At 37.1% G+C, this 21,855-nt stretch overlaps 4 protein-coding genes and 2 pseudogenes across 4 annotated transcripts; all 6 read right to left on the bottom strand.

Annotated features, from left to right (window-relative positions):
* Positions 1-1,129: 1,129 nt before the first annotated feature.
* Positions 1,130-1,249, bottom strand: LOC126499388 (keratin-associated protein 20-2-like; annotated as a pseudogene).
* Positions 1,250-2,184: 935 nt separating this feature from the next.
* LOC126499517 (keratin-associated protein 20-1-like) lies at positions 2,185-2,349 on the bottom strand. Its single transcript, XM_050138758.1, has one exon. The coding sequence runs from the start codon at positions 2,347-2,349 to the stop codon at positions 2,185-2,187; it is 165 nt and encodes a 54-aa protein (XP_049994715.1).
* Positions 2,350-6,233: 3,884 nt separating this feature from the next.
* On the bottom strand, positions 6,234-6,407 carry LOC126499516 (keratin-associated protein 20-2-like). The gene has a single exon (XM_050138757.1). It carries the CDS (start codon positions 6,405-6,407, stop codon positions 6,234-6,236), a length of 174 nt encoding a protein of 57 aa, XP_049994714.1.
* A 3,958-nt stretch (positions 6,408-10,365) lies between these two features.
* Positions 10,366-10,548, bottom strand: LOC126499515 (keratin-associated protein 20-1-like). Its single transcript, XM_050138756.1, has one exon. The coding sequence runs from the start codon at positions 10,546-10,548 to the stop codon at positions 10,366-10,368; it is 183 nt and encodes a 60-aa protein (XP_049994713.1).
* Positions 10,549-16,144: 5,596 nt separating this feature from the next.
* Positions 16,145-16,318, bottom strand: LOC126499389 (keratin-associated protein 20-1-like; annotated as a pseudogene).
* A 1,835-nt stretch (positions 16,319-18,153) lies between these two features.
* On the bottom strand, positions 18,154-18,339 carry LOC126499357 (keratin-associated protein 20-2-like). Its single transcript, XM_050138515.1, has one exon. It carries the CDS (start codon positions 18,337-18,339, stop codon positions 18,154-18,156), a length of 186 nt encoding a protein of 61 aa, XP_049994472.1.
* Positions 18,340-21,855: the final 3,516 nt, after the last annotated feature.

Here is a 21,855-nt window from a genome sequence, read left to right as displayed (position 1 = left end):
TGGGTTAAATTAAGATGTAAGAGCTAGCCAACAATAAGCTAGAGCTAATAGGTCAAACAGTTATTTAGTTAATACGGTTTTCTGTGTAGTTATTTCAGGAGTCTGGGTGGCCAGGAAACAAACAAACAACCTCATACAACACCATGCATTTCATTTATTGCAGTATTTCATTACCTTTCATCTTATTAGCTTAATGGTGAGGCACACTAAAAATGGAAATAATTTTTATTTTGGAGAAAATTAATATATTCATGCTTACACACATATACATTCCTATATATGTTTCTATAAATGACAACTCATGCACCCAAGGCTTGGGAATCATTGCAAAAAGAAGGACAGGAAAGGCTTTAAAACCAGGAGGCAAGGACTTCACTGTGAAATTACTAGAAACCTCAGAATCCATGCCTGTAAACTCTCACCAACGTGGTTGTCTAAATATAAGTTGAACCGGGACAGCACCAATGGACATGATAATGTAGAAGGGGGGAGCTCATGAGGCCTCAACCATACACAAAGAACTCTGGGCAACTAAGGAATGCTGAGAGTGGAAATATTTTTAATGAGCTGTTAGTAAGAAATGATATACTTCCTTATTAAATTTAGGCAACTAAATACGATAAATCTCTCTATATATATCTATGTCTCCTTCCTTCCTTTCTTCCTTCCTTCCTTCCTTCCTTCCTTCCTTCCTTCCTTCTTTCCTTCCTTCCTTCCTTCCTTCCATGTATCATTTAAAAAGACCTACACATATCTGAAAAATTACACAGAAATACATAAAATGTGAAAAACTGAGAGACTATTTACTAAAACTGAACAAAGTCAAAATCTACAATGAAATGCATTTTAATATTAATATATACAGCTTAATAAAAAGGTAGAGAGTTTGCCCTGAATCACATTTCACAGATCCTTACAAAGGCACTAATAAAATTATCTGCAGGCTGACACATTTTCCAAATGAAAATGACAAAGAAGATGGTCATGCATTGTTGATTTTTTCTCAGATGGTTTAGCATAAAGTTTAAAATTATGTAGATATTTAAGAATTCCTTATGTGAAGAATCTTGAGGCTATTTCTAGGAAGACAGCAGATGATGTCAAAATTCTAAGCAGCTGTAGAAACTCCTCAGTAGAAGCCATAACACAAGTATCTTCTATAGCACAGTGAGCGCCAGCAGCCATAACCATAGCCTAGGCCAGCGTAGCCATAGCCCAGGACTCCACAGTGGCTGCCTTAGTAACACATGATCTCAGAAGTGGAATGCTCAGAAAAAGAAGTAGGATCCCTCAGTCTAGATGACATCGTCTTCCAAGGACCATTTATACAGCGGACTGGTGGGGAAAACCACAGGTATCAGAATGTCATCCTTGTTTCCACTCTGCTTCCAGAAACATCATCATGCCCTGGTTTACTGGGCAGACAAAGCTGCATAACTTTAGATAGTTGTGCTCATAGGTTAGAATCCCATGGTCAAATCATGGGACTCTAACATAAAATTCTGGTACTGTTGTCAAGATTCTGCTTCATTCTGTATCTAGTTTATTTAATACGTATGAAACTCTTCTGTGCTTTTACACCAATCATTGAAATAGTGTGTTCTCTTTTTATGTCTATTGGGTTTGTGATACTCCACAGGTAAAAGATCTTTGTATTTTATTTTCTTTGTTATTGTACAGTAATTCTATCTGCAAGAATGTATTTCCACATCTTCCTAATGAAGAATGATCTGGTTATTAGTTGTTGTAATCTGCTGGCCTGGGCTGTCACCTGGGTATCCTGCCCCTTTAAGAGACAAGCCCCGCCCACTCCCAAATGCCCTCTCCCACTGCCAAGGTAAGTGAATCTCCTGCCTCCTCTCCATCCCACTGTCTGTCTGACCAAATAGATACAAAAGCAGAAAGCCTGAAGATATTGAATTGTATTGTTTAATCATTTAGTTATTGGATAATATAAATCTTTTTGTACAACAGTTGAGAGTCAATATTGAAAACATTTTACAGAGTATTATGAAGATATCATAAACATAATCATAGTCCAACTGAAGATGAGGAATTAGATGACCATACTGCATTTCAGTTTTGTTTCAGATATTTTGTTGTAAAGTTAGAATTTTTGAAGATATTTTTGAGTTGCTGGCATGAAAATACTTGGAAACACTTTCAGGAAGATGCATAAACTCTTCAGTAGAAACCATAAGACCAGTATCTTCTACAACACAGGGGGCGGCAGTAACCATAGCCATAGCCATCATAGCCACCATAGCCACCATAGCCACAGCCATAACCACAGCCTAGACCACCATAGCCATATCCCAGACCTCCATAGTAGCTGCCATAGTAACACATGGTGTCAAAAGAGGACTGCTTAGCTTAGGACCAGCTGTAGGTTTCTTGAGTCTGAATGTCACCATCTCCTAAGGGCCTTTTATATACCCGAGTGTTTGGTGGAGAAAACCACAGGCATTATAATGTTTCCACTATGCTTCCAAAAATATCAGCATGTCATGTTTTACTGGACAAACAAATCAGCATAGCTGAGATAATTGTGTTCATTTGTTAGGTTACCATGGTCAAATCATAAGACTTTAACATGAAATTCTGGTTCTATTTTCAAGACTCTGCCTCATTCTATTTTTAGTTTATTTAATACTTATGAAACTGCACTGTGACACAATACGAATAATTTGAATAGCTATCTCTTCTTTTTATGTCTGTTTTGCAGTACTCTAATACATAAAAGGTCTTTATGTCTTCTTTGCTTTGCTTTGTTAATATAAAAGAAATATGTCTGGAGGCATGTATTTCCTTAGTTCCCTCATGCAGAATGGTCTGGTTAATGTTATATTATTGATAACTTGGTGACACAATATATAAATAAACACATTTTGGTTTTATTTTAAATGTATTCTACTCATATCATTCGGTCGCATATTTTTTATGATGTTTTGCTAATCCCACTTGTTCACGAGCATAGGAGATCTATCTATCTTCTGATACCTTCTTCAATTTCTTTCTTAAATGTCTATTTTGTTATTTTGTTTTTATTACTATGGCTTTATGGTTATAATTTGAAATTAGATTCTGTGATAGGTCCAGCATCTTCCTTTATGTTTATTGTTGTTTGGGTTCTTAGAATCATCTTATGCCTTCCTATTTCCTTTATGATTGTGTTGTCTATCTATTTTAAGAATGCAGTTGGTATTCTGATGGCGATTGAATGAAATCTGTGTATTGTTTCAGCAAACATAGCCATTTTCATGTTGTTAATTCTCCAAATCCATAGGGATGTCATTCCATAGCCTAGTTTCTTCTCCAAGTTATTTTCTTCACAGAAAATGGATGCTACTAATAATTATGTTAAGAAAAATGAGCCAAACTGAGAAAGACAAATGCTGGGCTGGTTGGATGGCTCGGTAGATAACAGCACACACACTGTGCTCGAAGTCCTGAGTTGGATGTGAAGGTCCCAAGGAGTAAAGCCAGTCTTACATATTTTTCTCTGATTTCCAAATGTGAAATACAGCATATTTATGCCCTCCATCCAATACCAGTGAAAAAAGAAAATGAATACATTTTAATAAAAAAAAGTCACAGATTTTCATGTCCCCAGGGAGAACCCAGTGCTAATCCTTCTGTTAAATAAACATACTATTAAAATGACTCCTAAAGACTTATTTTTATCTCCATAGACTAGTCTATTCCCCAGTTCCCATCAATGAAGTTTCTTGCAATACATGGCTCTTAATAAAGAGATGTTCCCCATAACTGGTAAATTTCCAGATAGCAAAAAAAAAATGGAGTTTTAAATCTTAAATTGAACATTCATACCACACTTCTCAAGCTTCAGAGGTCTTTTAGGAGAGGAGATAGGAAGATTGAAACCTAAGAGCTGGTGAATGACTTCACGGGACTGTTTTCCAGACAACAGGGCAGACAGACATTTGAATACACAGTGATTGTGACGTTATGCATAAAACACAAGCATGCTCCAATTATACATGGAGCATGGTAGAAGAAGGGAGGTAGACCACTAGTAACTGAGGTGATATTAGCATTTTATACTTGCTCAGAGATCAGTTTTTGTTAATGACGTGACCTCTGGCAAGCTGACCACACATTAGAGAGGGATTCCTTTTTCAGGAAAGCTGGCGATACAAACTGGACAACATGAGGGGAATCAGAAGAAAAATAGTAAACTCAAAGTTGAGTGGGAAGAGAGATGGTGTCTTAGTTAGGGTCCATTGCTGTGATGAAATACCATGATGAAAAGCAAGTTGAGGAGGATAGGGTTATTTGGGTCACACTTATATATCATTGTTCATCACCAAAAGAAGTCAAGACAGAAACTCAGACAGGGACCTGAAGGCAGAAGCTGATTCAAAGGCTATCATAGGGGTGCTGTTTACTGGCTTGCTCATCAAGGCTTACTCCATGTTCACCATTGAAACTGATAACCAGCTTCCAATATTGCTGTAACTAAATCTGTCCATTTTGGGGGATAATTATATCCTGAGTTGTCCCTGAATTTACTATCTGCTTCTCACGGGGAGGATGAATAACATATGAAATGACCACTTCCTTAAATCTTCTCAAATCTAATCTTTCTATAAGATTCTATTTCACTTCTTCATAACCTAGTGGGTTACTATCATCTTCTAGTCATTCTTGTATAGTAACTGGAAAAACTAAAGTTGTTGTTCTAATAATCTTGGACAGACCCTCTTCAGTTTCTTCATGCAGAGGCACAGCAGATTCTTGTCTAAATTCTTCTGTCTTGTCTATACTTATTAATTAATTATTTTATTACTTATTAATCAATACTTATTAATTAATTAATACTTATTATTAATTGTTTTAATTAATAAGTATTTCTGAGGCTTGTATCTTATCAGTCAGCTTTTCAAAGTTTACACAGTTGTCAAGGAACTTTGTAAGGATAAAATATGAATTGCCAGACTCACAGCAATTACGATCAGCATATGTCAATCCCAGCTAGGCCATTTACCCCTCATTTACTGCTGCCATTTTCAAGCCATCCAAAGCAGCACTATCCATGCTATCCTAATGCCTTGCATTGTGGTATTTCCCATCCTTAACATGGGAAAAATTATTTTTAATACTAGTTAGTGTTATCCTTAAGGACTTCCCAGGTGTCTCACCAAATCTGCTGACTTTTCAGTTTGTCGGCAGTAGAGCCAGCAGAAGCAATACGATGGACTGGCATCATCTCTGTCCATGTGGTCTTGCCACATATTGGAACACCAAATGTTTTTAAACTAATTTTAATCTTATAACTTTACAAATAGATTTAAGAGTCAGATCTGACCTGCCACCTAAGAGGGGCCAAAGAGTAACCAGTTGACCTTCCTCCTTAGCTGGCATCTCAGAAAGAGAGTTTCTCTTCTGCTGTTCCAAACCAAAAAGGATCTCTTGACTGCTTCCTTTGTGTTGCTCTATCCATTTTCTGGACTCATTTATTCTCTATGGCTACTTTCTGTTGACTAGTTCCTGGCTCTGCCTCTTGATAATCAATATTACAAAATGGAAGATGGATGTTACAGAGCATGTGGATAAAAGGGAACCTTTCTCCCTCTGATGGGGATGTAACTTATTGCAGCCATGACAGTAAATACAATGTGGCATGCTTGCAAATACATAGGAAAGCAACAGAAGATCTATGTTATGCTACTGCGATTATCATTAAATTAAATTATTTGGATATTAAAGAAATAGGTGCACTACCAAGTTTATTGTTGCATTGCCTATAATCAAGTGTCCATTTGTAGATGACTTCTGAAAGGATATGTCTCTCTCCAGTGTCCTATACTTCTTCCTTATTTTCTTCCTTTTTCTTCTCCCTCTCCATCTTCCTCTCCTTCACTCCCCTTCCACTTCTCCACAACCACCCCACATGTGACCAGACAGATACAAAAGCACAAGACACATGAAAACTGGTTGGATTGTTTAATCATTTAGTTATTTGATAGTACATCCATTTTAACACAAAAGTTGAGAGTCAGTCTTGAAATCATTTTACAGAGCGTGATGAATATAGCATAAAACATAATCACAGTCCAACTGTGAATATGAAGCATTAGATGGCCATGTAGTATTTCAATTATTTTTCAGATATCTTAGTAGAAAGGTAAAATTTTGTGAAGATATTTTAGACTGTCTTTGAAATACTCAGAAGCATTTTCAGTAAGGAAAGCTGGGCCTCTGTAGAAACTTCAGTAGAAGCCATAAGACCAGTACCTTCTATAGCACAGTGGGCGGCAGCAACCATAACCATAGCCACCATATCCACCATAGCCTCCATAGCCACCATAGCCACAGCCATAACCACAGCCTAGACTACCATAGCCATAACCCAGGCCTCCATAGTAGCTGCCATAGTAACACATGGTGTCAGGAGTAGACTGCTTAGTTTAGGACCAGCTGAAGGTTTCTTGAGTATGGATGTCACCATCTGCCAATGGCCTTTTATACAGCTGGCTGTTTGTTGGGGAAACCACAGGCATTATAATGTCATACATGCTTCCTCTGTGCTCAGAAAACATCAGCATGCCATGGATTATCGGACAAACAAATCAACATAACTGGGATAATTGTGCTCATATGTCGGCATCCCATGGTCAAACCATGAGGTTTTAACATGAGATTCTGTTACTGTTTACAAGACTCTTCCTCATTCTGTACTTAGTTTATTTAATGCTTAGAAAACTCTACTGTGTCTCTATGGCAGTCACTGAAACATCACTCTTTGTTTTTATGCCTGTTTGTTTTATAATACTCCACAGGCCTTTGTCTTGTCTTGTCTTGTCTTGTCTTGTCTTGTCTTTCCTTTCCTTTCCTTTCCTTTCCTTTCCTTTCCTTTCCTTTCCTTTCCTTTCCTTTCCTTTCCTTTCCTTTCCTTTTGTTTCTTTAATTATAGAGTAATTCTATCAGAAGTAATGTATTCCCTTAGTCTCCGTAACAGAAATGATCTGGTTATGGGTAACTTAAGGATAGTTAATATCTACATAATTTCATTTTGGTTTTATTCTTAATGTATTTCTGTCATATATGTCCTTTCAAATTCTGTATGTTTTCTCTTGTACTAGTGTCAGTTAGCCTTTATTACTATGGCTCTGCGGTTTAACATGAGATCAGGTTTGGTGGTAGGTCCAGCATCTTCCTTTCAGCTTGTATTACTTTGAATGCTAGGTTCATTTTGTGCTTCACATGATCATTAGGATTGTATTGTCTAGTTCTGTTAGAATATGATTGGAATTTTGATGAAGATGGCATGACATTTCTACATTTGTTAAGCAAACATAACCCTGTCATGTAATTAATTCTTTCCCTGCCATGAACAGGAAATGTCCTTCCATATTCCAGTGTCTTCTTCAAATCGTTTTTTTCACAAAGTTTGCGTTCAACTGCTCATTATGTTAAACAAAATAAGCCAGACTGAGAAAGACAAATGCTGGGCTGATGAGATGGATCAGTACCTAAAGGCACATGACACACATGCTTGAAACATGCTGTGTTTTATCTAAGTGTCCTATAAGGTGGAAGGAGAGGACCCATTTTCATATTTTCCTCTGACTTCCAGGTTCATGACATGCCATATGCATATCCCCATCCCAACATATTCAGAAAGAATAAAATGAATAAAATTATAATAACAATAAAAAGCCACAGTTTCACAGTTCCTACTAGAGAACCCAATACTGAGTATTCTGTTAAATGGAAATACCATCAAGTGATTGCTAATGCCTTACTGTCACACCCTTAGATCAGTACATCCTTCAACCTCCTCCTTCTTGGAGGAGGAGGGAGTTGAACTCCCAGAAACTGAGGGGTAATTAGGATTTGATAGCTTCTGAAAGATCAATTTTTATTAGTGATGTAACCTCTGATGGGATGGCTGCACACCAAAGCAGACTTCAATTCCAAGACAAGTTGGGGAATACAAACTAGACTGCATAGAAGAAAGTTAAACAAAAATAATAATCTCAAAATTGGGTGGAAATGAATACAGTAAGGGTAGAAACTGAGGGGATGATTATCCTTAAAAAACATTGTATGGATTTTATAATTAATGCATTTTTTAAATTAGAAAATGTCTTTATACTAAAAGTTTAAAAAGAAAGTCAAATGTTATATAACTTGTGGCATGTACAGAATCTATATTTAAATTGTTTATGTGTGTTTATGTGTATATTTCCTTGCACACTCCGAAATAATAAATCATTCAACCAGAAAGGGCTCCATGAGACAAGAACATATCAGAGGGATGGGAAAACTAGGGACTATTGCAATACATGAACCATAAAAGCAGAGGAGGGGTAGGGGAAGGCAGGTTATAGTGGGATGAATAAGAACCAATAAAATAGCCAGTGAGTATGAAATATCAACATGAAACCAAGTATAGATTTCTTAAGCCCAGCTGAGTGTAGCAGTTCACCTGTTAACCTTGCATATCATTTGAAGCAAGTCGGATTTCCAGACTAGCTAGAATGCGAGATTCCTGCTCTAATGACTCTACCTCAATATGTAAATTGGAAAGCAACTGAGAAAGACCTGAACTTCAAACCTTTCCATGTTAGCACACTCATACGCATGTACCTGTGTATATGCATTCACATGAACACCTCTAAAACACACAGAGTTGTCACACACATAAGAAAGTAAAATGAAAACAGACAACTTTGCATGTACCAACTAAGAAAGTTCTGAAGAACAGAACCATTAACTGTATCAATGAAACTCCATGCAGAGGAAGAAAATAAGTACATCAGGCAGGGGACGAATAAACCAAATTAATAGAGGGTATGTATAGCTAAGCTAAACAGCCAAAAGAATATAAACTTACGCCAAAATGAGACAAGCATTGGAACAGACATGTTTTTCAAATGAAAAGCTACAGATGGACAAGTGGACATGGTAATGTTCTACTTCACTAATAGTGCAGAAAGCAAGTCAATATCAAGATGAGATTGCACCCAACAACTGTTAGGTAACCCTTGTTTAAAAAGATGAATGTTATGCTGGAGAGGTTGCGGTTTAAAGGGAACACTCCTGCATTTCTGGTGGGAGTGAAAGCTGGTACAGCCCCCTTTGGATGTCAGTGTGACGATTACTCAGAAAATTAGGGAAAAAACCTTCCTCAAGACCCAGTAATACCACTTTTGGTTATATATCCAAAGGATGCTCAATGGTGCCACAAGGACATGTGCTCAACTATGTTCATAGAAGCTCTGTTTTTCATAGCCAGAAACTGGAAACGACCTAAATTCCCCCTAACCAAAGAATGGATGAAGAAAATATGGTACACAATGGAGTACTACACAGCAGAAAAAAGTAACAGCAGCATGGGGCTAGAAAACATCATTTTGAGTGAGGTAACACAGACACAGAAAGACAATTATCACATGAACTCACTCATAAGTGGTTTTTAAACATAAAGCAAAAACCAGCCCACAAATCCCCAAACCCAGAAAACCTAGACTATAATGAGGACCCTAAGAGAGATGTACATAGATCTAATGTACATGGGAAGTAGAAAAAGACAAGCTCTCCTGAGTAAATTGGGAGCATGGAGACCTTGGGTGAGGGTTGAAGGGGAGAGGAGAGACAGGGAAGGAATCAGAGAAAAATGTAGAGCTCAATAAAAATCAATAAAATAAAAGGTATATAAAATAGATGTTATGTTACAGAGCGCATGGATAAAACTCTATTGTTGATAGGAATATAACAGTGCAACTATGACAGAAAATAACATCCAGCATGCTTGCAAGCATAGAGGGAAGTGACAGAATATCTAGAGGTTACACTACTGTTATTATAACTAGATTAAATTATTGGATCCTAAAGAAACAGTGCACTGTCAACTTTATTGTTCCATTGTTTACAATATTCAAGTTATAAAAACAACCAAATATCCATCCATAGAAGAGCCCTGAAAGACCCCTGAAGACCCCTCCTTTTTCCTTCCCCCACTCCATCTTCCTCTCCTTCACTCCCCTCTGACTTTTCCACGACCACCCCCACATGTGACGAACAGATACAAAAGCACAAAGTACACAGAAATTATTTTACACTGTTTAATCTTTTAGTTGCTTGAGAATACAAACATTTCTACACAAAGATTGAGAGTTAAATTTGAAAACAATTTGCAGATCATGATGAAGATAAAATATTTTTACAGATAATCACAGTCTGACTGAAGATGAGGAATTAGATGATCAGGTTGTGTTTCAGTGATTTTTTCAGGTGTTTTGGTCTAAGTTAGAAGTTTTGAAGATATGTATGTCTCCCTAATCTGAAAATACTTGGAAGCTCTTCTAGTCAGGAAGACCGGGCATAAGAAACTCTTCAGTAGAAGCCGTAAGACCAGTATCTCCCATAGCACAGTGGGCGGTAGCAGCCATAACCATAGCCACTATATCTACCACATCCACCATAGCCACCATAACCACCATAGCCACAGCCATAGCCATAGCCTAGGCCACCATAGCCATAGCCCAGGCCTCCGCAGTATCCGCCGTAGTAACACATGCTGTCAGGAGTGTCCAGAGAAGATAAGCAGTAGGCTTCTCACGTCTGTGTGTCCCCATCTGCCGGACACCTTTATATACCTGTGTTTCTTTGGGGAAAACCACAAGTATTGCAGTGTTATCCATCTCTCCATTGTGCTTCAGAAAAGCATCACAAGTGCATATTTTACTGTATTTACCAAGCTGCATGCCTGAAATAATTATGTTCTGTGTCCTGAACCCGTGATCAAATCATTGGTGTCAAAACGAGGGTCTCGGTATATTTCCAAGACTCTAACTTAATCTATAGTTAGCTTATTGTGTACATTTGGCCTGATCCTGTTATATAATGAACGTAAAATAATTATCTTCTTTCGATATCTGTTTTCTTTAAGGATTTTGTAGGTAAATTTCTTTCTGATTTCTTTGTTTTTGCTTGTTTTGTTATTGTAGAATATATTGTATCTCAGTGAATAAATTTCCTGGAACTCGCTAACAAAGCATGATCTGGTTGTTGTTGGTGATCTATATCTTATATAAACATATCATCAGTTGTTGTTAGTGTATTCCTTATACATGTTGATTTTAATTGTCTGTAAAAAATCAGTGACCATTTAATAATTGTCAGACATGCTTCTCTTTGTCTCATGTCTCATATGGTAGTATTTTAGACTTTATTTTTAAACATATATCAATGAGTTTGTTTTCCAACATCAACTTTTAGATACAGTTTTTCTTTTAATTAGAAGTCACATTGGCTTTCAAAATGGCACTGTAGCTATAGCAGAATCATGTCCCTTGAATAATTTTTTAGAAGTCCTGGGGTTATATCAGTGATGGATATTTTGTCAAGCATGAACAAAATAATAGGTGCTACAGACAGTATTGTTCTCCCTAAAAATGGGCCTGAATTCATTAAAAGGAAACAATCTAAGGATTCTTTCTTTGTGTGTCAGTTTGTAGCTGGTGGAAGAAGAGGTGGTGTAAACAATGAAACCAAATCACCAAGAGACATATAATAACATTCATTAAAATACATTTAAACAAAACACAATAGCCTTCTTAAGATACATACAAGTAATATTATACAGTCTGATTAAGTTTTATGTTTAAATACATATGCATATACAAATAGTTATATTCATATAACAACAATTAATGAAAGATAAGTTATAAATTGGAAAGAGAGCAAGGATGGGTATATGGGAATGTTCGGAGTGATAATAGAGAATGAGGAAATGCTGTAATCATACAATCTCAAGAATGAAAGAAATAGGAAAAAAAAAATAAATTTTGGAAAAAATATAAAAGCAGAGAATTAGTTTGACAGTCAAACAAACACATCTATAGGAAAGGTACCAGACCTCTAAGTGTAGGAACTGAGTGATTCCAGGAGAAGAGGTTTCCATTCTTAATTTACGGGGGCTAGCTCTATAAATGACTACCTATCAAGTAGAAAAGAAACAGGCCAAAGAGGTATATATTTAGAGGCCATAGTGCTGTGTTTAAGGAAACTAAAAGAATCCACAAGAAACTCTGAAAGTTGGTAAACACTTTGAGCCTTAAGGAACAGGCTATAAAAATGAACATTTAAAAATCTGAAGCATAGTTACATAGCCCTAATGAGCCTGTCAATAAATCAAAGAAGGCACAATTATCAGAGCTCCACATGTTAACACACTCAGGAATTCCATAAAAACAATAAACTGGAAGTCATAATACACACGCACACACACACACACACACCACACACACACACACACAAAACCTCGTGCAGACTTGTGCAGGCCCTGAGCATACTGGTTCAGTTTCTATGTGTTAGTATGAGCTTTTCTCAGTTGGTTTGGAGAGAATTTTTCTCCTGGTGTCCTCCATCCCCTCTGGCTCTTACACTATTTCTGCCGTCTCTACTGTGAGTTTCCCTGAACCCTCAAGAGAAGGATTTGATGCCACCACTCTGTGCCGCCACTGCCCTAGCTCATCACGCAGGCAGTACATGAGTGTAGTTAAAGGGTTGTAGATGGGCTGCTGTTTACATTTCTCTTTTGAGAGTATGTAGAGTATGTTCCTGCACCAAAGATGCTGTGGTGTAGGAGTGAAGGCTCCACGGGAGCACTGGTTTGACAGCTCCATCTTTAATGAGTTGTGTGATGTGGGATTCCCCTCTGTATGCTGTGAATACCGTTGGTGAATAAAGAAACTGTTTTGGCCCATTGATAGGGAAGAACTTAGGGAAAACTAAACTGAATGCTGGGAGAAAGGAGTTAGAGTCAGAGAGAAACCCGCTGGAGACAGATGCTGAAAATTACTCAGTAAGCAACAGCCATGTGGCAATACACAGATTACTGGAAATGGATTAAATTAAGATATAAGTGTTAGTCAATAAGAAGCTAGAGCGAATGTGCCAAGCAGTAATTTGAATAATATAGTTTCTGTGTGATTATTTTGGGTCTGAGCTGCCGGGCGGCCGGAAAACACGTGGTCTCCTTACAACAGTTGTGTAGGTATTGTCTTCAGCAACGAGGCCCTGCTGTCAGTTTGTGGAGAGCTTTCTCCTTCTTTCGGTTTGTCACAGTCAATTTTGATGTGATAGTTTTTGTTTTATTTTATTATATTTCATGTTATATTTTTTAAAAAAGAAATGATCGAATGAATGAAATCCTAGCTACTATGATAAAGTTTAACAACTAAACTTCCACTTCTACCTGATTGGAGAGGGAAAATCAGTTTTTTTCTAATAGAGTGATACTGAGCATATCAACTAGGACAGGGCTTATAGTCAGGAATAGATGACCAACGATTAACTGGATTCCACAGGGTTTAGTTTTGTTTTGTTTTTGTGTATGTTTCTTTTAAATGCGGTTTTATTTTGTTTTCTTTGTTTGGAGGAGTTTTGTTATTGTATGGGGTTTCTGTTTGTTTTATTGAAAAAGAACTTAATGTTGGATTGGATAGAGAATCTGGAAGATTTGGGAAAGGGGAAGTATATGATGAAAATGTTTAAATTTAAAAATTGTTTTTAATAATGAAAAATAAAGATAAATCTTCAAAAAAAAACAAAGAACAATTTCATTCATAATAGTTACAAATTATCTTGGTCTAAATCTAATAAGGAGTTAAAGAACCTCTATAATGAAAACTTTAAAGAACTGAAGAAAAGCTGAAGAAGACAGTAAATAATTGAATGAAATCCATGGTTGTGGATTATCAGAATTAGTAATGTAAGAATTATATTTACTAAATTAATAGATGAATTTAATGTGGCCTTTATCAGAATCTTAATTACATTCTTAACAGAAATGGACAACACAATACAGAAAGGAATGTGAAAACTAAGAGCACTCTAATACTCAAAAAATAGAATGCCAAAACAAGAGCGATGCTAGAGGCAATGTAATGGCCAATCTCAGATTATTCTACAGAGCCACAGCTAATTACACTAAATGCTGCTAGCATTAAAGCAGGCATGAGGTTCAGTGGAAAAATACAGGAAGTCTGGGGGAAAATCCACAGCACCCTGGTTACTTAATTTTTAACAAAGGTATCAAAAAGCTAGGTTGCAAAAAAATAAATCTCCCTTGAGTAAGTAGTGATGGGAAAGTATAACATCTATGTGTACAAGAGAGGAACTAGAAGATATCTTCAAATGGACTTAAATTTTTAACTGTAGTCAAATTTGAGAAATTTAGTAGAAAACATAAGTAAAATTCTCTAAAATGTATTTTCAGGAAATAACTTCAATGATCCAGAAGATAATACTGAGCACGACAGCATGGTAATACTGGATAGCATGTAAACAAAGCCAAGCAATCACATGCACACAGAAATACATGCATACACACATATACACGCATACAAACTAAATAAACCCTGTTGCACAGTCATTACAAGAGTAATGAAATGTGGAGGAATTCTTTGCTAACTATTCATCATACTAACAATTAATATCTTCAGTAAATTAAATTTTATAAATCCACACACTTGAGACTAAGAAGAGTGGTCGGGGGCAGGGAGCTGGGAAAGTTAATTAAGTATTACAAAAATACAACTGCATAGCATACATTTGGGTTTCCTCTAGCCAAGTATGGTGTGGGAAGTCCTTTTGTATATGTGTTGCTTTTATTGATTAATAAATAAAGCTGCTTTCTGCCAATGGCTTAGCAGAGTCAAATCAGGTAGAAAATCCAAACAGGGATGTAGAAAGAGAGTATGGTGAGTCAGTGAGAAGCCATGTAGCTATCACAAGAGACAGATGCCTCCACTGGAGTCCATTGAAACTTTGCCAGTAGGCCACGACCTCATGGTGATACACAGATTAATGCAGATAGGTTAGTTTAGAATATAAGAAGTAGCTAGAAATATGCTTAAGCTATTGGCCAAACAGTATTGTAAATAATATAGTTTCTGTGTGATTATTTTGGGTCTGAGAGAAAGGGAACAAACGAGTGGCATATGACAACAGATTGAGTGTCCAGGAACAAACCAACATCCTTCACCAACACAAATAGTGTGTGACTTTGGGTTTAGATAATACTATATTTATATTTAAATACTATCAAGGGGACGGGAGATGGCTTAGTTTGTGATGGGCACGCTACACACACAAGAGGTAAAACCATGAACAGACAAAACCATGAACTTTTCATCTATCCAACTATGGATCCTTTGGACAACAGATTATTCACCATAGTAAAGAATCTACACAAGGGAAAAAAACAAATACATCAGATAAGTAATTAATAAACAAAATATGTATAAGATTCACAGTGCTAAACAGCTGAAAAAAATAAAGTGTTGCTAAAATGAACAGAGAATTAGAAAAGATTGTTACTGAAAGACAACATACAAAAGGCCAGAAAGGCACGATCATGTTCTATTCCAATATCTTAAGAAGCAAATACAAATCAAGACGAGATGGCAGCCCTCAGTTGTAAAATGACTAATATAGAAAGAAGAAAGTTGAATGTCACAGAGTATGTAGAGAAAAGAGAGCCCTTCTCCACTGTTGGTGAGATGTGAGTTGGTGGAGCCGTGGCAGAAAATATTATACCATGAACACCCCCTGCACACACACACATACACACACACACACACACATTTCTCTCTCTCTCTCTCTCTCTCTCTCTCTCTCTCTCTCTCTCTCTCATTCTTCTCTCCCTCCCTTCCTCCCCATTTTACTCCCTTATTCCTCCTCCCAGTCTGTCTCTTACCCCTCCTCTTTATTTCACTCATCCTTCTCCTATATGACTACACATGAGACTAAACAGATACAAATGCTTCAACATATGGAAGCTAATTATGTTTAATAAACTACAATAAATCAATATGCACAGGGGAATCTTTATTTGATAATTCTTATATTTGTATACCTAAGTTGAGAGTCATAATTTATCATATGACAGAACATTTTGAAGATGGTACGAAACCAAAAGTGCTCACACAGTGCAGTAGAAGGTGTGGGGACGAGCTGGGCATGCTGAATTTCATTTATTTTCCTCAGACATTTGGTTATAAAGCTAGACTATTTGAAGTTGTTTAAGAGTTCTTGAAGTGAAAAACTTACAGGCACTTTAGTAAGATAGCAGATGAGAGTGAACATTCTGGGCAGCTGTAGAATCTCAGTAGAAACAATAAATCCAGTATCTTCTATAGAGTAGTGGGCAGCAGCAGCCATAACCATAGCCACCATAGGCACCATAGCCACAGCAGCCCCCATAGCCACAGGCATAGCCTCAGCCTAGGCTGCCGTAGCCATAGCCCAGGCTTCCATAGTAGCTGGCAGAGTAAGACATGGTGTCAGGCGAGGACCGTTCACTTGAAGGCTAGTGGTATGTTTCTTCATTCTGGATGTCACCATCTGCCAAGGACTTTTATTCACCTTAGTAGCAGTTGTTGAGGAAAACCATACGCACTGCACTGTCGTACATCTCTGCCCTGTGCTTCAGAAAATATCATGAATCTCATAATCTACTGGACATAAAGGGCCGAATAACTGAGTTACCTGTGCTCCTGTAGGGTCCCTTAGTGAAATCATGGACTCTGATTTCATTTTCTACTCTCTACACTGTTCTTCATTGTAGATTAGTGAATATGTGACATGATTCTGTCAGATGATTTAGATTATTACATAGTTGTATCCTGTTTGTATTTTTTTTTTTTAGTTTGGGAAAGAAGGTGGATTATTTTCCTTCTGCTTCCTATTTTGGAATGAATATTATCTTGAGGGACATGTTTCTTGAGTCTTTATTCTGAACCACTGCTTATATTATTTACAACTTGGTTGGTAGTTGCCATCTTCTGATAATGTATTTGGATTTATTCCTAAGCACTTTGTTCTATTACATGCTGCTTTAAGATCATCCAAACATACAAGACCATTTAGTGTTCATAAACTCGGGTACTACTGTATGTTTTCCTTAGAGACCCCATCTAGAGGTCTTGAAGTTTAATGGAAGGCATTATGGTTTTGTAGGTGAACCAAGGTCATATTTATGAACTTCTTTTGAAATCATGGTCATGTGATCATTGCAGAGAAAGTAGACAGGTAACTTTATGAGTTTCTCTCACAGCTGTGGAGATATGTCTGTGGATAAGACTACTTACTGTGCAAACATGGCAGTATGGTTTAAAATCCCCAGAAGCCATAGAAAAAGGAGGGGTGTGTGTGTGCTCACATTTCTAGACTCCAGTGCCGGAGGTCTAGAAAACAGGCAGATCACTATGGCATACTGATTGCCAGCCTAACACTATGTTCCATGACATGAAAATAACAAGAGAATTCTCATAAATATTTTTTCAAAGAAAAATCTACGGATGATCAATGGTGAATTTTCAAAATCCTAAGTCAAAGTCACAATGAGATATTTCCAGATAATTGTTAATAAAAAGGATATTAGGAAGAAAATGGGCATTAGAGAACAGGGGAAGTAAACGGAACCTTGTATACAGTTAAATGCGAGGGGTTATGGTCATTCTAGAAGGTACTGTGGACACTACACCCAAGATAGGCAGACAATTACCTTGTTTTCATTCTCAAAATTTAACTAGCAGTCAAAATGATTCAGTCTCAGTGAAATATTTGCACTAACAAATTCATTGTGGCATCACAATAGCATGAATATGAGCATAGTAAAAGGTCTACAACTAGAGGAATGTTTAAAGAGAACGTTTTCTTCTATTTCCTCCATCCTCTCCTTTGTCCTTTTTTCTCCTCCTTCCTCCCCTCCTCCCTCCCCCATTCTCTCCCTTCCATAGTCTCTCACATTCTTTTTTCTTGTTCATCTCCCATTTATACACAGTTGTGACCAGGTATATATACACTAATGCACAATTCACATTTAGAAAGACTTTGGGAAAACTGATTTTTTTAAAAAAATACTTTATTTAAAAGCTTTTCTTTTCATAGAATGATAATAGACTCAGAGAGATACATTTTACAAAACATTATGATGACGAGATCGCTGCTGCACATGTGCAAGCAAATTAAGGAAGAATAATATGTAGACTTGTACTTAACTGTTATTACTCAGATAGTTTGAATTGTGAATTTCATAATTCATAATTATGGGATTTATGAAGATTTACGTACACCTGAAGTGAAGAAAGAGTGAGCAGCTACAGAATCTTCTCAGTAGAAGCCACAGGACCAGTACCTTCTATAGCACAGTGGGCGACAGCAGCCATAACCATAGCCACCATAGCCGCCATAGCCACCATAGCCGCCATAGCCACCATAGCCACCGTAGCCACAGCCATAGCCTAGGCCACCATAGCCATAGCCCAGGCCTCCATAGTATCCGCCATAGTAACACATGGTGTCAGGAGTTGGGTATATAGAGGATAATAAGCTGTAGGGTCCTTGAGCCTGGGTGTCCCCATCTGCCCAGAGCCTTTTATACACCTGGGTTGTTCCTGGGGGAAAACCACAGGCATTATAGAGTCACATGTCTGTGCACTGTGCTTCAGAAACATCACGAGTTCCATGATTTACTGGCCAGACAAGGCTGCATAGCTAAGATTATTGTACTCTTAACTCAGGTCCTATAGTCAAATATTTGATCTAATGTAATTTTCAAGTCTCAAAGTCATAATTCTTCACGCAGTTTAATGGAACATCACAGGGTTCTCTCAGATGATATAAATAAATATTTTTCTATTTTTTACATAAGCTGCATTTTCATTATCCCACCACAGAAAGATCAGTTTCCCCTTCTGTTTCATTATTTTGGAATGAATCTTACCTGGAGGAATATGTTCTTTGAATCTTTCACATGAACCATAAGCTAAGTATTGGTTATGTTGTCTTTTTACTTGGTGGATAGCTGCCATCTTATATTGATGTATTTGGATTTATTCCTAAGCACTTTGCTTTATTGCATGCTGTTGTAAAACCAACCCCAAATATAAGACCATTTAGTGTTTATAAACTGTCGGTACCCGTGTGAGGGTCCTGAAGGCGAAACTGTGAAAGGCATTATGTATTTTTGAGTAAACCAAGGTCAATATAATTTTTTTTTAAATAATGGTCACATGAGCTTTGCTGAGAAACTGTAGATACACAGCTTGATGAGTTTAACTAATAGTTGGGTAGAGAAATACTTTCTGTGCCAGCATGAGAATATAGCTGAAAATCCCCCAAAGGCATGTAAGAAGTTAGGTCTATTCAGATTCCCACACCCCAGTGTTGTGTTGTAGTTTACAAGAGGATTACTATGACATACTGATTGTCAGTCTGGCACCACGTCCCACCGGAAACACATTTCATGGGTGTAGAGTAAGTAGAAAAAGAGATTACACAATATGCTCATTTAGCAAGCACACACATCCATTCATCTGCCCAGACACCTGTGTGCTTATACCATACTCCCATACAACAAAAATGTATACATACATACATACAGACATTTACACATGCACATGCCCACAGAAAGTCTATTTTCGCATATTTGCCAAAATATATGTTTTCTAAAATAAAATATATGCAGCTAAGTGTTCAGCCAGGGAGTTTGACAAAGAGACAAATCAATGTGAACACGGTAGCTTCGTGGCAAATGTAGCTGCTGGACAATTTCATGAGAAGATTTTTTTCTCATGCTCAGTGTCCAACCTGAAATTCTTTGGACACACAAATGCTGTCAGTGGTAGAAGTTTTGATCATTAAATAACAAAGCCAGTCTTATGTATAGAGGTATGAAGAACGTGGCCTGCATCCGAAACCATACATAAAATAAAATTTTTTTAATGAAAAGAATGTATGAGGACTTCAATCTACAGAGCCAATGTAACATTCCATGGGGTATTGCAAACAGAATACATATTTGAAGAATCAAAGCAAACATCCACAAAATACTTGACATTTGACTTTTAGGTCTTAGTTTACTCTTTTCGCTTCATCCACTCAGGTGCAAGTGTCACAGTTCACTTTTCTTAACAGCTGGACTATGTTCCATTGTGTAAAAGCAACACAGGTTTAATGGGATCTTTTATGTAGATGGACAACAGGGCTGTCTCTGTTCCTTGGGTATGTTGAATGGAGTAGCAATGATCATGGATAAGAAAGTATACTATGATACTGAGACTTTTGTGTTTGTGGTCAAGCATGGTATATCTGGGTCATGTACTAGATCTATTTCTAGTTTTTTTTTGTGTGTGTGTGTTTTAAAAAATAATCTCCACACTGATTTCCGCAGTGGCTGCAGCACTTTGCACTCCCACCGGATGCAAACAAATGTTTCTCTTCTTGAATCCAGGCCGGCATTTGCAGTCAGCTGTGTTCTTCATCTTAGCCGTGTGGGTAGAAGTTACTTCATAGTCATTTTGATTTTCATTTCCCTGAGGACTAATGATGCTGAATATTTTAAAAATGATTTTCAAGCATTTGTATTTCATAACTGTGTGGCATCTGTTTAGTTCCATCCTCTATTTAATAATTTTGGTAATTTGTTTTTTTTTTTAATGTTAGGTTTTTGAGTTCTTTGTGTATTCTAGATACTAACCTTTTCTTCAATATAGACAAGTTAAAGTTTCCTCCATAATTTAGGGCCTCTCTTTACTTGAATGATGGTGCTCTTTGCTTACAGAAATCTTCAGCTTTATGGGGTCATTTTTATATGTTGGTGCTCCTAAGCCCTGTCCGATTGTGGTTCTCTCTCAGAAGTACTTCTCTGAGGCACCAAGTTCAAGTATTACACTTTCTCAGATTTCATTGATCAAATGCATTTATTTTTAATGCCAGTACCATGTTGTTAATATAGTTTTGTAGAGGACAAAAAATTAGTAAGGGACAATGTACATGTTTCTCTCTCTCTCTGTCTCTCTCTCTGTCTCTGTCTCTGTCTCTGTGTGTGTGTGTATGTGGGGGGGTACTCTTAAAGGAGTTAAGATTAAATGCTGGGGTATCAAGCAGTAAAAATGATAATGGAACAGGAAAAGTTATAAAGGTTTGTGGGGGAGAAGGCAGGAAAAGAGGAATCACTAACACTAAGAACCTTACAGGAATTCTGTATGGATACTTGCTTGCCACTATATAAGCTTCCACATATGTGTATATGTATGTATAGTATACATGTATATTTATATAAAAATTTTATATGTATTATATATTATATTTACATATACATGTGTATGCATATTCAAAATGGGGTTACCCTATAATAGGGTAGCAATATCCACAATAGATATCACAGGCTTACAAATAAAAAGCCCATTGCCTGGAATGGGTTACCTCTTTTGGAACTCTTGACCAGCAGGCTCCAATAGACCTCAAAATATTACTGGCAATTCTCAGTGCTATTGCTTACTTCCAGAACCTGACAGTAAGATCCTGTTGCTGAACATGGAGGCATCAAGCTTGTCCTGACTCGGCAGCTTCATACCTACTATGCAGCTTTTTCAGAATTGCAAGTTGTCATGCACACTTTGGAAGATAAAATACGTTATCAGTTTTAATCAACTGTGAACTTTGTAAGGTTCGAAAATGACTGGTCTGTCAATATATGTGCACAGCTGTAATAGGGACTTGAAGACCTTGGGTGTAATCAACTTTCGGATTGAATCTAAGTTCTATTTCAAAGGATGCATACATGGCACCATTACTAGGCCTCAGAGTCTGAAGTTAGACAGGTCAAAGGCCCTATGGTAGTACCTACTAGGAGTGTTTTGCTAAATAGTCTTGGTATTAAACAAAGTCCCAATGTTATTCTCATAGATTAGTGCACCTCTCAAGTTGTCTCAGAGCCATACCTAGTTTTGGTAAATGAATATTAACTCTGAGGTCAAAAACTGGACAAAGTACACATAATGAGAGTCACACACTTACACACACACAGTG

The sequence above is a fragment of the Alexandromys fortis genome, unplaced genomic scaffold (genome assembly GCF_014885135.2).
Source record: "Alexandromys fortis isolate MF-2015 unplaced genomic scaffold, M_Fortis_MF-2015_v1.1 scaffold_11, whole genome shotgun sequence".
Taxonomy (NCBI): Eukaryota; Metazoa; Chordata; class Mammalia; order Rodentia; family Cricetidae; genus Alexandromys; species Alexandromys fortis.
This window is presented reverse-complemented; position numbering and strand designations above follow the sequence as displayed.

Excerpts from the sequence above, each read along its gene's own strand:
- LOC126499357 (XM_050138515.1), bottom strand. The coding sequence starts at position 18,339 with ATGTGTTACTATGGCGGATACTATGGAGGCCTGGGCTATGGCTATGGT.
- LOC126499516 (XM_050138757.1), bottom strand. The coding sequence starts at position 6,407 with ATGTGTTACTATGGCAGCTACTATGGAGGCCTGGGTTATGGCTATGGT.
- LOC126499517 (XM_050138758.1), bottom strand. The coding sequence starts at position 2,349 with ATGTGTTACTATGGCAGCTACTATGGAGGTCTGGGATATGGCTATGGT.
- LOC126499515 (XM_050138756.1), bottom strand. The coding sequence starts at position 10,548 with ATGTGTTACTACGGCGGATACTGCGGAGGCCTGGGCTATGGCTATGGT.